Source organism: Nelumbo lutea, chromosome 4, assembly GCF_056320005.1.
Source record: "Nelumbo lutea isolate HS-2025 chromosome 4, American lotus-T2T, whole genome shotgun sequence".
Classification (NCBI taxonomy): Eukaryota; Viridiplantae; Streptophyta; class Magnoliopsida; order Proteales; family Nelumbonaceae; genus Nelumbo; species Nelumbo lutea.
In genome coordinates this window covers 34,554,192-34,567,619 of record NC_142687.1, presented here as the reverse complement: position 1 = coordinate 34,567,619, position 13,428 = coordinate 34,554,192, and the positions used below count along the sequence as shown (strand labels likewise).

The following is a 13,428-nucleotide window of genomic DNA, read 5'->3' as shown; positions in this document are numbered from 1 at the left end:
TTGATGCTCTTCTGAACGATGCAGTCATGACCCAAAATTATGAAATTTTGTTTGCACTGATAGAAATAGAACCAAAAGCGCTTGGTTTCGGAGAAAATTATTGAAATTGGGAAAGTTGGCACTAATACCCTATTCAGCAAACTCAGTTACAAAGTAGATTTGTATGGGGATTGCAGGCAAGACCCTTGGTAAAAAACTTGAATAACTGGAATTAATCAATGAACCTTGATCAACTTCCCAATCCAGAGCAATTCTTTCAATTCAACATCTCATCACTAAGGTAATGTTTGGCATCGATGATTTCTTGAAAATCACTGCCATGTTGGAGCCACGCCAGTGTTAGCGGAATCATGTTGAAATTTCTGTTTGGTTGGCTGGTTTTACTGATTATTAGGAAATCGATCAAAAGTCGATTATTGAAATTTTACTGATTTCAGGAAATCGGTCAAAAATCGATTATTGAAATCAGTTAACACTTTTTTGGTGATTTTATAATTTCTAGCTGATTCTGATTTTTTAGGATGACATGGCATCCAACATCATTGCATTGAATTATGACTCATACAAAAATAATTCTCCATTAAAAAATAATTTCTAAACAGATTCAAAGTCGATTTCTCAAAAATCGATTTATATGGCATAAACAATCCAAACAATTTTTGATGATTTTTCATCATCAATGTCAAACATCACCTAAAATGATTTTTCATCAATGCCAAAAATAATTCTCCATTTTTATGTATTATTATTTATGGGAGATGTTCCCAATTCACGTTGAGATGTGCCTGTAAAGTCGTGAGTTTTCAATGTCGAGATAAGACTGGTGGTAGGTGGAAAGGGAAAAATGAGTAAATTTGATGGGAGGTGTGTAAATTTAAGGCATTCAGCTCATAATAGAAAATAAGGTCATTTATTTGAACACTCCTTATAATTTTACAGGTTTACTTAAACCTATTTTATAATTTTTCATTTTACAAAAACACCCTTATAGTTTGTAACCTATTTACTTAATTGACGTTTCACTAAGAAGTGTTTGTTGACTTCTAAAAATAGTAATATTATCACCTAGTGAAAAATGTTCAAAGGCATGACTTATGATTGTTTATTCCATAAATACCCCTGAATTAACACTTCATACAAAAAACAAAATTGACCAAATAGAATGGTTGCTTGTCGTATTAAGGGAAACATTGGTATTTTTATTTTCTTTTGATTAAATTTATTTAAATGGAAATTAGGGTCAAAACTATTAGTTTACACTGTCATCTAATGAATTGTTAGTTGAGTAAATCAATTGCAAACTACAAGAGGTATTTTAATAAAATGCAAACTATAAAATAGGTTTTAGTAAATGATCCTAGAAAATAAAATAGAAGACCAATCTTACTTGGTTTTCATCTTTTGTGGCAAAGCCTCTGGGGACCAAAGTATTAGCATCATGTAATGGGTAAAGGTCGTGAATTCCATTACAAATTCACAATGTTCTGTTTCTTTAGAAAACGTAGGATTTCCTTAACATAGATATATGATGTTTACTGATTAGATGGCGCCATTGAGTGAAACGGATCTTATAATGTCTGTTAAAGGCTCACCTGTCCTGAAATGTATATTTAAATGTGAAACAAAAATCTGCCAAATCTCAATACATGAAAGATGGAGTACATCTTATTCCATAACAAGGCCAGTGCTTACCATTTAAGGTATGCTGCCTAAGAAAACAATTTACATTAAATGACATGGATAAAAATGTAGTGTCGGTCTGCAATTCTGTGGACAAATGGATAAAATATCAATATGCCTGAAGAATCTGATTACAACCTCTATGTTGAACTACATGCCGGTTTGGCGAGAGTGTAGACAGTATCATTTTTTGGATGTCTCAGGTTAAATAAGTCCCTAATCCTTTGCTCGGAAAATCAGCTGAGTGGTTTAACCCATGACTTTTGGACGCCATCCAGCAATTACATCCTCTGGCAAAGCCCGGGTCTTCACAAAAGAGTCCATAGAGAAAATTGTCTGGAACACCAGTAGAGGCATTGTGAGGAACAGATAAAACACTACAATACGTGCACACAAACAACTACGTCTATTTGTACGAAAGGTAAATATAAATCCACATCCAGTATTGACTTCCATATATGCACTTCAGAAAAAGAAATTGTGGTTGAGCTTAGAAACTTAGAGAATCTGAGGAGATGACCATGACAGACTAACCGGTAAGAATAGATATTTGAGTGGATATGATTTTTTATAAAGACAAGCTTGCTTGGGTATGGTATTATAACATGATATGGTGTTAGCAATACTATAGATATTTGGAGCAAGAGTATTATTGCCTGCCTAATGGAGATGATGACCACTTTGAGTCATCTGAAAATTCTTTTTGGATCTGATGCCAGATCTTAGTTTTTGTAATAGACTATTTGGTTGATTTATTAGAATTATTTTGCTTGAACTTACCCTATTATATAGTTTTAACTCTTAAAGTTCACAGGATGAATTTACAGGGTATTATTTTGTTTATAAACCTTAGCTTCTTGGCTTTGATTGATGATTTGGAGCAAGAGTATTATTGCCTGCCAAATGGAGATGATGACCACTTTGAGTCATCTGAAAATTCTTTTTGGATCTGATGTCAGATCTTAGTTTTTGTAATAGACTATTTGGTTGATTTATTAGAATTATTTTGCTTAACTTACTCTATTATATAGTTTTAACTCTTAAAGTTCACAGGATGAATTTACAGGGTATTATTTTGTTTATAAACCTTAGCTTCTTGGCTTTGATTGATGATTTAGAACAACATAATAATTTAAAATATGCTTTTCTTATCAATTTTATAGAATATTATTCTATTCCTTTGTTTTGGGTATTACATATTACATATTACAGGGAGATTAAGGGGTAAGGTAAGTGGACCTCACGTGCACCCTGCTCTGTCCTCACCTCTTAATCCCCTTGTAGTGTGTAATATGTAATATCCCAAAAAAACTTCCTTAACCTTTATTTTTTCTTTTATTTTCCTCAATTTCATGGTAGTAGGGATAGCGCACATCCATGGCCAAATACATTTGCAAAGGCACATGAGAACTAAATGACTAAATTTTGATATAATACAAATAAAGCAGGTATATCTGGGATCAAAGGTTCACTTAACATTTTAGTGATTGCAACATGCAAGTAAAAAAGACCATGATAATAATCTGAAATAAAAAATTCTGGTATTCATGATGCAAAATTAACCTTCATGATGAGCATTAGCATATCTACCATGGTTGGCATACCTTCATATAAGACTTCAAGTATGGTAGTGAATCTGGAACTGACCAATTCTTATAGTGTCCCAAAGCAATCTCTAAATGGTAAAGCTTTGGTCCAAGGGACAAGTCGACTGCAGAGATTTCTTTACCATTGATAAACGGACCCTTAATTGGAATAAAAGAATGTAGAATAGTTAGAATTTAGAAATACTATTAAAGAAGAGTTATGACACATTCTTGTGTAGCCAATGTAGTAACAAAGAGTGAACTTGCATAATTTCATGGGATAATAGCATATAAGGGCAATTTTTTGCCCTTAATATCAATAAAAAATACTATTTTTATATAATAACCAAAAAGGAGTATTTTTTTTGGGAAAATATCAAATAAAGGCAGTGTCACTGTTCATCATCTTCCTCTGCCATTGTGTAAGTCCTCTGGCGATGGCCTACCACCCTATCAACCAAAATTGTGTAAATCCTCTTCCTTGATAATCATGTACCAGATGCAGAGAAAAACGATCGTAAACTTCAGGTTCACGGACCTCCTCATGGTGATGGCCTACAGTTTACAGATCTGTGCTTCAGATGCAGACAATGTGGTACGTCGGTACTTGTTGCTGTGAGAATTGCAGCGAATCCAATCGGGAAGACGGTGTATGCCGGTACTTCCTCCAACATCGCTAGTTCTGCTGGGTTCAATTTCCAACCAAAAAAATACTGTAAAAAAAGAAAGAAAAAAGAGGCCTTTCCCCAGAAAAAGGATTGTCCCCCACCACTGGCGATGATGTTGATTACAGCAGTCATGGTACCGGCCTTGTCATCCTCGGCAAGATATGAACAACAACAGCTTGCAATGCCAGTGGTGGATCCACAACCCACAATTGCGGTGGTCTGGCAACAACATCCACCACTGCAATTCCGCCACCATGTGAACGAATAGCACAAACCTTACCCCCGCCGGCTGCAATTTGCACTACTCCTTTAAGATGGGCTGACTGAATGAGCTCCTCCCAGCAATCCCCATAAGAATTGTATCTCCTGAGCACTCCTTTGGTCTCATCATTCACGTAGCACTTCCTCGTTCATCAATGTATTCTGGGTTTCTTCTTCAGGTGCGCAAGATAGAGTGGGTTTCTTCTTCAGGTGCGCAAGATAGAGTGGGGTATAGCCACGATGGATGGGTATTTCCATTTCAACGTTAATGGAAGCTGAGATGTGCAGTTCTTTAGAGCTGGATACAGAGGCAGAATGCCTCCTCTGCCCACTCCTGTGCCGTCGAAGCGGGTGAATACAGAGGCAGAGGAGGAAGACGAGCGACTGCCCTTTTTTGATATTTTTCTAATAAAAGTTATCCCATTTTGATTATTATGTAAAAATATTACTTTTTATTGATATTAAGGGCAAAAAGTTGCCCTTATCTTCTAGAATCTCTAATTTCATCAGTACAATGAAGAGTTAAAAGAACAAACTAGTCTGGAGTTATACAGACCCTTAATTAGAATAAAAGAAGTTGAAGCATGTAGAAGAGTTAGAAATACTATTAAAGATGACTTATGACACATTCTTGTGTAGACAACATAGTAACAAAGAACAAACTTGCATAATTTCATCGGTACAATGAAGAGTTAAAAGAACATACTAGCCTGAAGTTATAACTATCCATAAAAAGAATGTTTTGGAGCAACCACTTTTAGATATCATAAATATGATTGACAAATGGAATGGATATGGTTTTAAATAGTACAGATGGGTGAAACAGCATGTAGCCAACCCCATATATGTGAATGGATATCGTGAAACAGCATATAGCCGACCCTATATATGTAAACAGATCATAAATATGATTGACAAATATGCTGGAAATTGAAAGAATTTCATCACTTACTTAACAATAACAAATTCCATAAGTCCTGAAAATCTAATTAATGGTTAAAATCTTCCAATTTCACAACATCAAATGTGCTTAGTTTCTCATAAAATATATAATCTCCTAGGTAATCATCTAGTTACCAATTAAAAGAAAAAACTCCTAAACAATCAATCAATCATGTGATATCTTTGAAAATAGTGTGAAGGTGATTTTTGAATGATAAAGTAATTTTTGATTTTATTATATTATTATCAAAAGAATTGAACAAATGATTGAAAGTATACACAGATCAGCTCATGTACAAAATTTACAACTCCATACCTGACTGAGATTTACAAGTATTATTTTTTCCAGTCATCAATAAAACGAGAAGAGTTAAATCTTTCAAAATATGCTAATATTGAAGCATTCCACCCTTCTTTTGATCACTAACAAAATTAATTAACATGTAAATAATTTTGTAAAGGGATAAACCAAAACTTCCCTAAGGCCTAAACAATGGGCCGATCCCTGCTGCCCATCCTATCTTTCTTTTCTTATATTACAGATTCCTATTTTAGAGAACCACTCCCCCAAAGCAATTGCTCCCTACCCACTCTGTGTCTTGCAAGTTCATTGGTCATACTATTGACTGATCTTGGGGTCCACCTATATGTGATTCCAAGGCCCCTCTCCATTTTTTCTTTTTATATCTCAGAATTCATTTCTATACTGCTATGAATCCTTAACATTCTTTACAGGCCAGCCAAGAATCATATAAGAATCTCCTTCCATTAGTGCACTCCACCCTTCCAATGCTAGCATTTTCTTCACTTCTCTTCCTTTTGAAATTCTGCTATTCCTTTCTCTTCAGAGAAACCAACATATAGAAAATGGTAATTGATCCAAAAGAATTTTATCTTGTTTGTTAAGTTGCTTAACAGGTCATGAATCAATTAAACCAGACAAGGTTTCTGGTACTACCTATTTGGCTTCTAAACAGTTACCTAAATAAAATGATTCTGTACCTCTAGGCTATGCTTGGTTTGGCAGAAAATGAGAGAGAAACTTCTTGAATATTTCTCTCTTATTTGCTATCAAACCAAACATAGCCTTGAAGAGAAACTGCAAACTGGAAAGTGTGGGACTGATTCCAAGAGTGTCACAAAGCACAATATATGTCCCTGGTCTAAACCTCTTGACATAACTTGGTCTATTATTAAGAAGTTGTACATATACACTGTCTGCACTAAGAAGCAAATTTTTGTTGGGATGTAAGGGGCAATGTTTTAAAACACGGAGGTGTGATGCAAGGCGTTCCACTACCTAGAGGTGTGAGGCATAGTTCAGAACATAAGAGGAGAGGGGATGAGGAGGAAGAAGGAGGGAGAAGAGGAAGGAGGATCTCATTTTTCTTTATTTTTAATAAAAATCTTTTATATTAAGAAGAATAAAGATGCATATCACTAGGTAAAAGGGGAAGGGGCGGGGGGGGGGGGGTGGCGAAGCCCCCTCAGCCAAAGGGGTCTGGGGGCTTAGTCCCCAGCCCACTTTCTTTCCCCTTTCCTTTTTTCTTTGTTTTTTCTATCTTTTTTACATGGGGTGTGCAAGAGGCGCATGAGGTGTACGCCTCTAGCATGCCTCGTGAAAAAAACATATAAGGCATATGCCTCTTGCACCTGAGGCGTACACCTCAGAGGTGTCAGCGCCTCTGGCATATGCCTCAGGGCGTTTTGGGGGAGCCTCGCCTGGAGGCGCCTCCAGGTGTACACCTTCCGTGCCTTCTAAAACATTGGTAAGGGGAACAGATCCATCACCAAGGGAATGGGGTGTTGGCCATGTGTAACAAGTGTATTCATAGAAGGATTTAACCGAGAAAAGCCCATTTAAGTTAAGCCCAAAATCCTTTTATCCTTCCAGCCTACTGCAATTTTGCTTTGTTGAATACAAACAAGGAAATTTGCTGATCAGCCTCCCAACCAATGACATTACTCGTTAGTTAATCAAGGGGCCCATATTACGTAGCTGGAATGAACTTCATAGATTTCCTGAACCATGGTTCCCTTGTTTGTCACCATTTTGTATATGTTGGGGAAAACCACCATCAGTATTTGGTCTTCACATTGTTTGTCCTCCTAGTATCATACTTGCCTACCTGAACAAATCTCAAAAAAAAAAAAAAAAAAGGAAACCTACCTATTTATTCTCACAATCATGTTAATGGTTGGAAATGAACATCTCAGAATGCTCAAATTGCAACATGTAAACAATCGAAAGCAAGATTATGCAAGTGGAAGACCTTTTCTTTTTAAAAATTTTTAAATATTTCATTGGTATCTAGTGGACTCTGAGACATGGCAGGTGACATATACTGAGGGAAAATCTAAATTTAAAAATAGATGTGATTCCTTTCTTTCCTTGTTGAAATAGATAAAGATTTAATTATATCTCACAGTAAAAGAATGCACTGGGAGCATAAAAGATTGAAATGCTCACATTTTCTTTGATATACTCATTAAAGGAAGTTAGCTCGCTAAGCAATGCTTGCTCTGTTCCATCACTGGGATCTTTGCTTTTAAGGAAACTGATAAAAATGGAAAATATCTTTGATCCCCTGCAAGTGGAAACAATGGAAGGATACAACATAAATTCCTGTCCAATAATGCCTGGGGTACAGTATTGATGCAGCTGAAGGTTGTCAAAATCTTTAAGTTAAATGTTAAATACTTGTGGTTAAGTTGATAAGAACAGTCAACAATGATAAAATGAAAACGTTACAAAATCATGAACATTGTACACTGAAGCTATTTCTTTCAGGTGATGTCTTATTGCTCATCTTGTACATTCTTTTCCTTTTGTAAAAAAAGTTGTTGAGTTCAAAAAAATTTAAGTACTAATTTATTTCCTTCTATAAATGTGACTCTTTTGTCATGTTAAAGAATGGATTATAGAAATCAGTTTAATATGGTAAAACTAACAATTGCTTTAATAAACAACTGAGCTCTGGGGCAACATATGTATTGTGCAACAGACACTAAAATCCGAAAAGCTTGCCTATCCAATATTCATACCTCTGGTTCCTTATAGTCTGTTTTTCTTTCGATGCTTGAGGTAGACATTTTGGGCATAAGTTGCGATACTCACTATTACATGTTTTCCATCCAAGGTGCATCTAGGAACAGTGTACACTGAACAAGAAATCAAGGCCAGAGAAGATTTTGTATCAGCCCCTCTGGCCCCATACAAAGTCATAAAACCTTGTACATCTCATCTCAAGCCTTTCATAGAGATGGTCAAGGCCAAAGAGTATTATAGGACAATGGAAACAAAGTAGAAATTGGGAACTTGGCATACCAAGAGCACTGCTGCTCGAGACAATTTATAATTATGGAAAGGACAACAAATTGGATAATCCCATTCCTTGGAGTTTTCTCTTGGAAAGACTATATCATAGATGACCATATATATAACCAAAAGTAGATATACATACACGGAAGACTTCTCAGGTGGACTTCCCAAAGGTGGTTCAGGAAATTTCTCTTCCAATGATTGGGTGATAACATCTGAATCTGTGACCCACTTCTGATCAAGTTTGATTATAGGAACTTTACCTTCTGGACTGACTTCCAAAAACCTACAGCAGAAACCAAAAAGTGGACAAAATGTAAGAAGTAAACATAAAAGATATTGCTTTCTTTCTTTCTTTTCCCTGAACAGAAAATGATTTTTTCCACATCCATGAGTATCAGGCAAATATATTTAGGGTCCACTTGATAACAACTGAAGTGACTGAACCGAAAAGCTTATTCCTTTATCTTTTAGTGAAAAAGTTTTCAAGGCAGTTGTGTGCTCCTTAAATGGCTAAAGATGAAGTTGGGTAGATTACCATACCATAGAATGCTTTTATTATTTAATTATTTTGTCCACTAAAGACAAAGCAATAATTCATCCAATTCAGCAAACTCAGCCGTTATCAAATGGCCCCTTAGAGAATTACCATTCTGGCTTGTTAGCCAAATCTACCAACTTCATGTCATAGGGAAGATGCTTTTCCTCAAGAGTTAGCAAAACTCTTTGTGAGAATGGACCTGCCAAATAAAATGGTTTCAATATCGCAGACATGGAAAAAGGGAAGGAAACCATAAGAGAAAAAAAAGCATAGAACCATAAGTGGACTTTCCGGATTTGAATCAAAACAGAAAAGTTTACTTTAGTGAATTGCGATTGTTGAAGCTAGCTCCCATAACCTCCACTTTTTGTAATAGTAATAATCCCTTCAATATCTTCATTTATTCTCTTTTTCTATTTTCTAATTTTATTTCCTGACAATCTATTTCCATTCTTGAATATCTTCTTTCTTCTCACACTGCTCTTCATATTTGATTGCTGAATTATAAAATATTGCAAACTTGCTGAATTTTGCAGAGGAAGTAAAGAAAAAGGTACTCCATGTAAAGCATGTATAGCAAGAAATATAGTTGAGAGGAATGTAAAATATAGGAGAGATAATCTTAATATTTTCTAACCAGTATTAGATACGCTGCCAAAGAAGACTACATAGTTACTAAGTAAGCAACCCGCTCAAAGCAAATAAATAAAAATCCTGATATTTTTAAAACATAATTAATATGAGGTAGCCGGCCTATTTCTTTCTGGACATCAGTTCACTTCTTATTTTCATCTCTTATTTCTTCTAAATATTTTCGTATGTTTTGTTCATGTTTCTTTTTTTACTCTCTACTTCGAGCCAAAAAAAAAAAAAAGGTTTCAAAGAATTCCACTTCTGTTACCATTGAAACTGGAAAAAAAAAATTATTGGAATCTCCACAGCTTCAATTCGGAAGTCCATCTAAGGATTCATCCGCATATCCATTTGGGTCTATAAATGGATGTCTAATTCTGATCCTAAATTAAGTTTCTCACTAATCAATATCCACCTGAGCTTAATCTCCCCGTGTTTTAAATCAATAATAACCAAGCAAACGATTATGAAACCTAGTTATAACATTAATCAGCACAAAAAAAAAAAAACATAAATTACAGTAACAGTACTAAAGACCCAATTCCCAATCAGAAGCAATTGGTGGAATCCCAAAATTGCGTATCTACAGTACCATGAAAAAGAGAGTCTTTCAGAATCTCATAATGCGAAACACGTAATGTCCACTAAGCACAGAGACATTCCCAAGTAAACAAATAAAGCGAACGAATCCATAAACCATGAATTCGGAGGCAGAAGCCATAAACCACATTATCCACAAAACACATCAAGCAACTACCCATGAAACCACAAAGAAAAGGGTAAATGAAAAGTAGAAGAGAATCAGTACAGTCTCCGAGCCTGCCAGGGGCGGTAATTGAAGCTTTGACGCAGACTTCAAGTGGGTCTGATACCGCAGACATCTTCACCGTGAGATTTCTCCAGCGTCCCCGGCATTTAAGATGGTTCGAAGTTCCCGTAAACAAGCTGAATCCTCGTGCACAGACTTGTTTGAAAGCAGAGGAAAGAGCTGTTGGAGGTATGGTTGCAGTGGACATTGCTCAACTCTCTCTCTCTCTCTCTCTCTCTCCGGCTATCTGTCTATCTGTGACCGTGTGTGGTGTTTGGTTCTCAGTTTCGAACTCCCTTGTTATGGGAGAGATGAGGCTTCGTACCGTGAGAGAGGATGTATGGTGCTGAGGCAGTCTGGTTGGTTGGGGGCCCACCACTAATGGCCCATAAAGAGGTCCGTTTGGGGTCCAGTGAAACATTGTTGGGTCAATTTGTATGGGGTTGGGTCTCTGCCTCAGGTGATGGGAAATGGGTTACTTTTCGCATATTTGAAAATTGAAATGAGAAATGTCTGGATTGAATTGTTGGTGGATCCTGTCAATGGGTCGAGTTTCTATCGGATTTGGTGTTCCAACTTCCAACCCAAAAAGGAAATGCGTTAGAACTTGGTCCAAATCCCCATAATTTCTGCCACGTGGAGGGTCCTTATCAATTTGAGACAAGGTGGACCTGAGGCTTACCGTTATTATTGGGCCCTAAATATTAGACCCCGGACCAAGAGGCCCAAGACCCATCTTAACAGAGGATTGTCTGTTCGAGTCTGTCAGGTCAACCGGGTCCATATGAGATATGACATGTCTATTCCACTCCAGATGATTCTATGACTCGGTCTATCACAAACGAGTGTTGTCAGAATCGGACTGGACCATACGGTTAACTGGTGACCTTGTAACCGGGTAACCTTTCTGGGTTCTGGTTAATTAATGGTTTTTTTCAATTTTCACAGTCAGAGAATGAACCAACCGGCCAGTTAACCGGTAAAATTGTGATCCATTTTACATTCCATTTTTCTGCCAAAGGGCTGATGCCAGTCTAGAAGCTGGACTAGAGAGTTATAAGCCCATAATAAAGCCCACAATTCTTGTAGAGAATTATTTCCAAGTATTCTCTAGTTGGAAATCCCCTTATCACATGGGCCTTTGTCAACAGCCCATAGACCAACCTGGTTTCATCACAAAGGCTCACACTTATTCCAGATGTATGGTGGAGGATGCATTTATATAGATAGTTAGAATGCACGGCTTTGTGCCACTCCTGGTAAGAAATTGGGCCAAACAAATTACAAAACTCGTACATCTAGTTTAGAACACGGCATTTAGTCTTATATCTAAAACATCTCTCCATGCATTTTGAAATTCAATTTGATTATATGTGATTTATATATTAAAAATTTGATTAATGTTGTTATATGTGATTTGTATATCAAAAAATAAATAAGTGAAATAAGCACTTATATGCATTTGGGAAAGAGGCCGAATAAGTGCTTATTCCAGAAAATAAGTCCATTTTGAAGAAGCCAAAAGATTGAGCTTATTTATAAGAGCTTTTTCAATAACTACTTATTGCCGTTTTGGTCCATCTTGATCCTCAAAATACCCATACTACCCTGTTTGAAAGAAACGGTTTTTCACCAAATACTTTCCATAAAAGGACTATTTCTGATGATAAGTACAAACAAGTGGAAGAAAAAAAAGATATAAAAAAGCAGAATATAATATTTGTTGCGTTAGCTATAGATATAATTTTGAAGACCTACATCTGTATAGAAACTTGGGTTGGTGTTGTTTTTGAAGGTATATTGTGTTGGGTTTGTTTCATTGAGCAGTATGACCCAGTAGCCCATATGAAGTCATGAATTTCCATTGGAGGATGATTTTGAGTAAAATAGATCAAAGTCACATGCACTGGCCCCTGGTGAAAGCAACCAGCTAACAACCCATCAATTGTCTATTATTCTATCACAATAAAGGGATACAATTCCCATTATTAAATCCCTAGAAATAAATAAATACATTCTACTAGAAAGGTCGCTTTATGTGCTTATCCACAAAACTAAAGAATCATCTAAGGGTTTGGAGTCAATGGGGGTCTTCTCACATGATGCAGCAGATTTGGACAGTAGGATTGGAATCCATTTGAACCCAAGTGGGGCATCTTATATGGGTGTTGCCCCCTTCTGATTCCAAATCAATGGTGGGCAGCATCTCTTCATGTGAGAGAGCCCTTATTGGAGCAAGGGCCCATGCCATTTTAAATGTAGACATGGGCTGGCAATTTTAGCATCTGGGACCTATTGCATTCAAGGGATGAGAGTGAACAACTGCACCTCATCTTTTTCTGAAAATCTGGAATTTTGAGCCCCATACTGAAGATTCTCTGGAGAAAGAATTAGCACAATTTGATGGTCTGAGCAACCAAACAAGTTGTATCTTTCATCTTTTCTTCTCTTCTCCCCTACCCCTTTTTTTCTTCTTCTTTTAAAATCTTTGGACGGCTAGATATGGTTGATAAGTAGTTTTCAACAAGGGTCCATTTATGAGATGCTTAAATCATCAGATCAGGCTGACATGTGGTTTAATTGATCTCGTAAAAGAGAATCAATTGGCAGGTTTGTGTTGATAGAAAATCTCCATGTGTCACTTCTTCTGGTGCCACTTTTATTGAATTTTCTGTCCACCCCTTGATTTAACTCGTATATCAAAAACCAGGTCAGTGGGTTTTCTCTCTTTCTTTTTAATTCTTTTGTTTCCCTAGTGATGGGCCTGGATCCAACCTACAACTGGGCCAAGCCCAGACTGATGAGAAGAGAAAATGTTCAGGCGATGATTTGGGCACATCCCCACTTCTTCCGCTATTATAGTTCATATATATGTAAGTTCCTTGAATGGACAAGAGCACCCCCTGAATACGAATATCACCAGGCTAAATTTATTACAGATAGGGGCACCTTTTGTAAATTTTTACTGGGTGTGCCCTCTTGGTTTT

General features: G+C 36.5%; 1 protein-coding gene across 1 annotated transcript; it reads right to left on the bottom strand.

Annotated features, from left to right (window-relative positions):
* Nucleotides 1–1,643: 1,643 nt before the first annotated feature.
* Nucleotides 1,644–10,966, bottom strand: LOC148855129 (putative glutathione S-transferase DHAR2, chloroplastic). Its single transcript, XM_088983508.1, has 6 exons — nucleotides 10,442–10,966; nucleotides 9,109–9,199; nucleotides 8,602–8,745; nucleotides 7,608–7,725; nucleotides 3,285–3,425; nucleotides 1,644–2,016 (listed from the first exon to the last, which is right to left on the bottom strand). Exons 1-6 carry the CDS (start codon nucleotides 10,647–10,649, stop codon nucleotides 1,930–1,932), a joined length of 789 nt encoding a protein of 262 aa, XP_088839634.1. The 5' UTR covers nucleotides 10,650–10,966; the 3' UTR covers nucleotides 1,644–1,929.
* Between the last annotated feature and the right edge of the window lie 2,462 nt (nucleotides 10,967–13,428).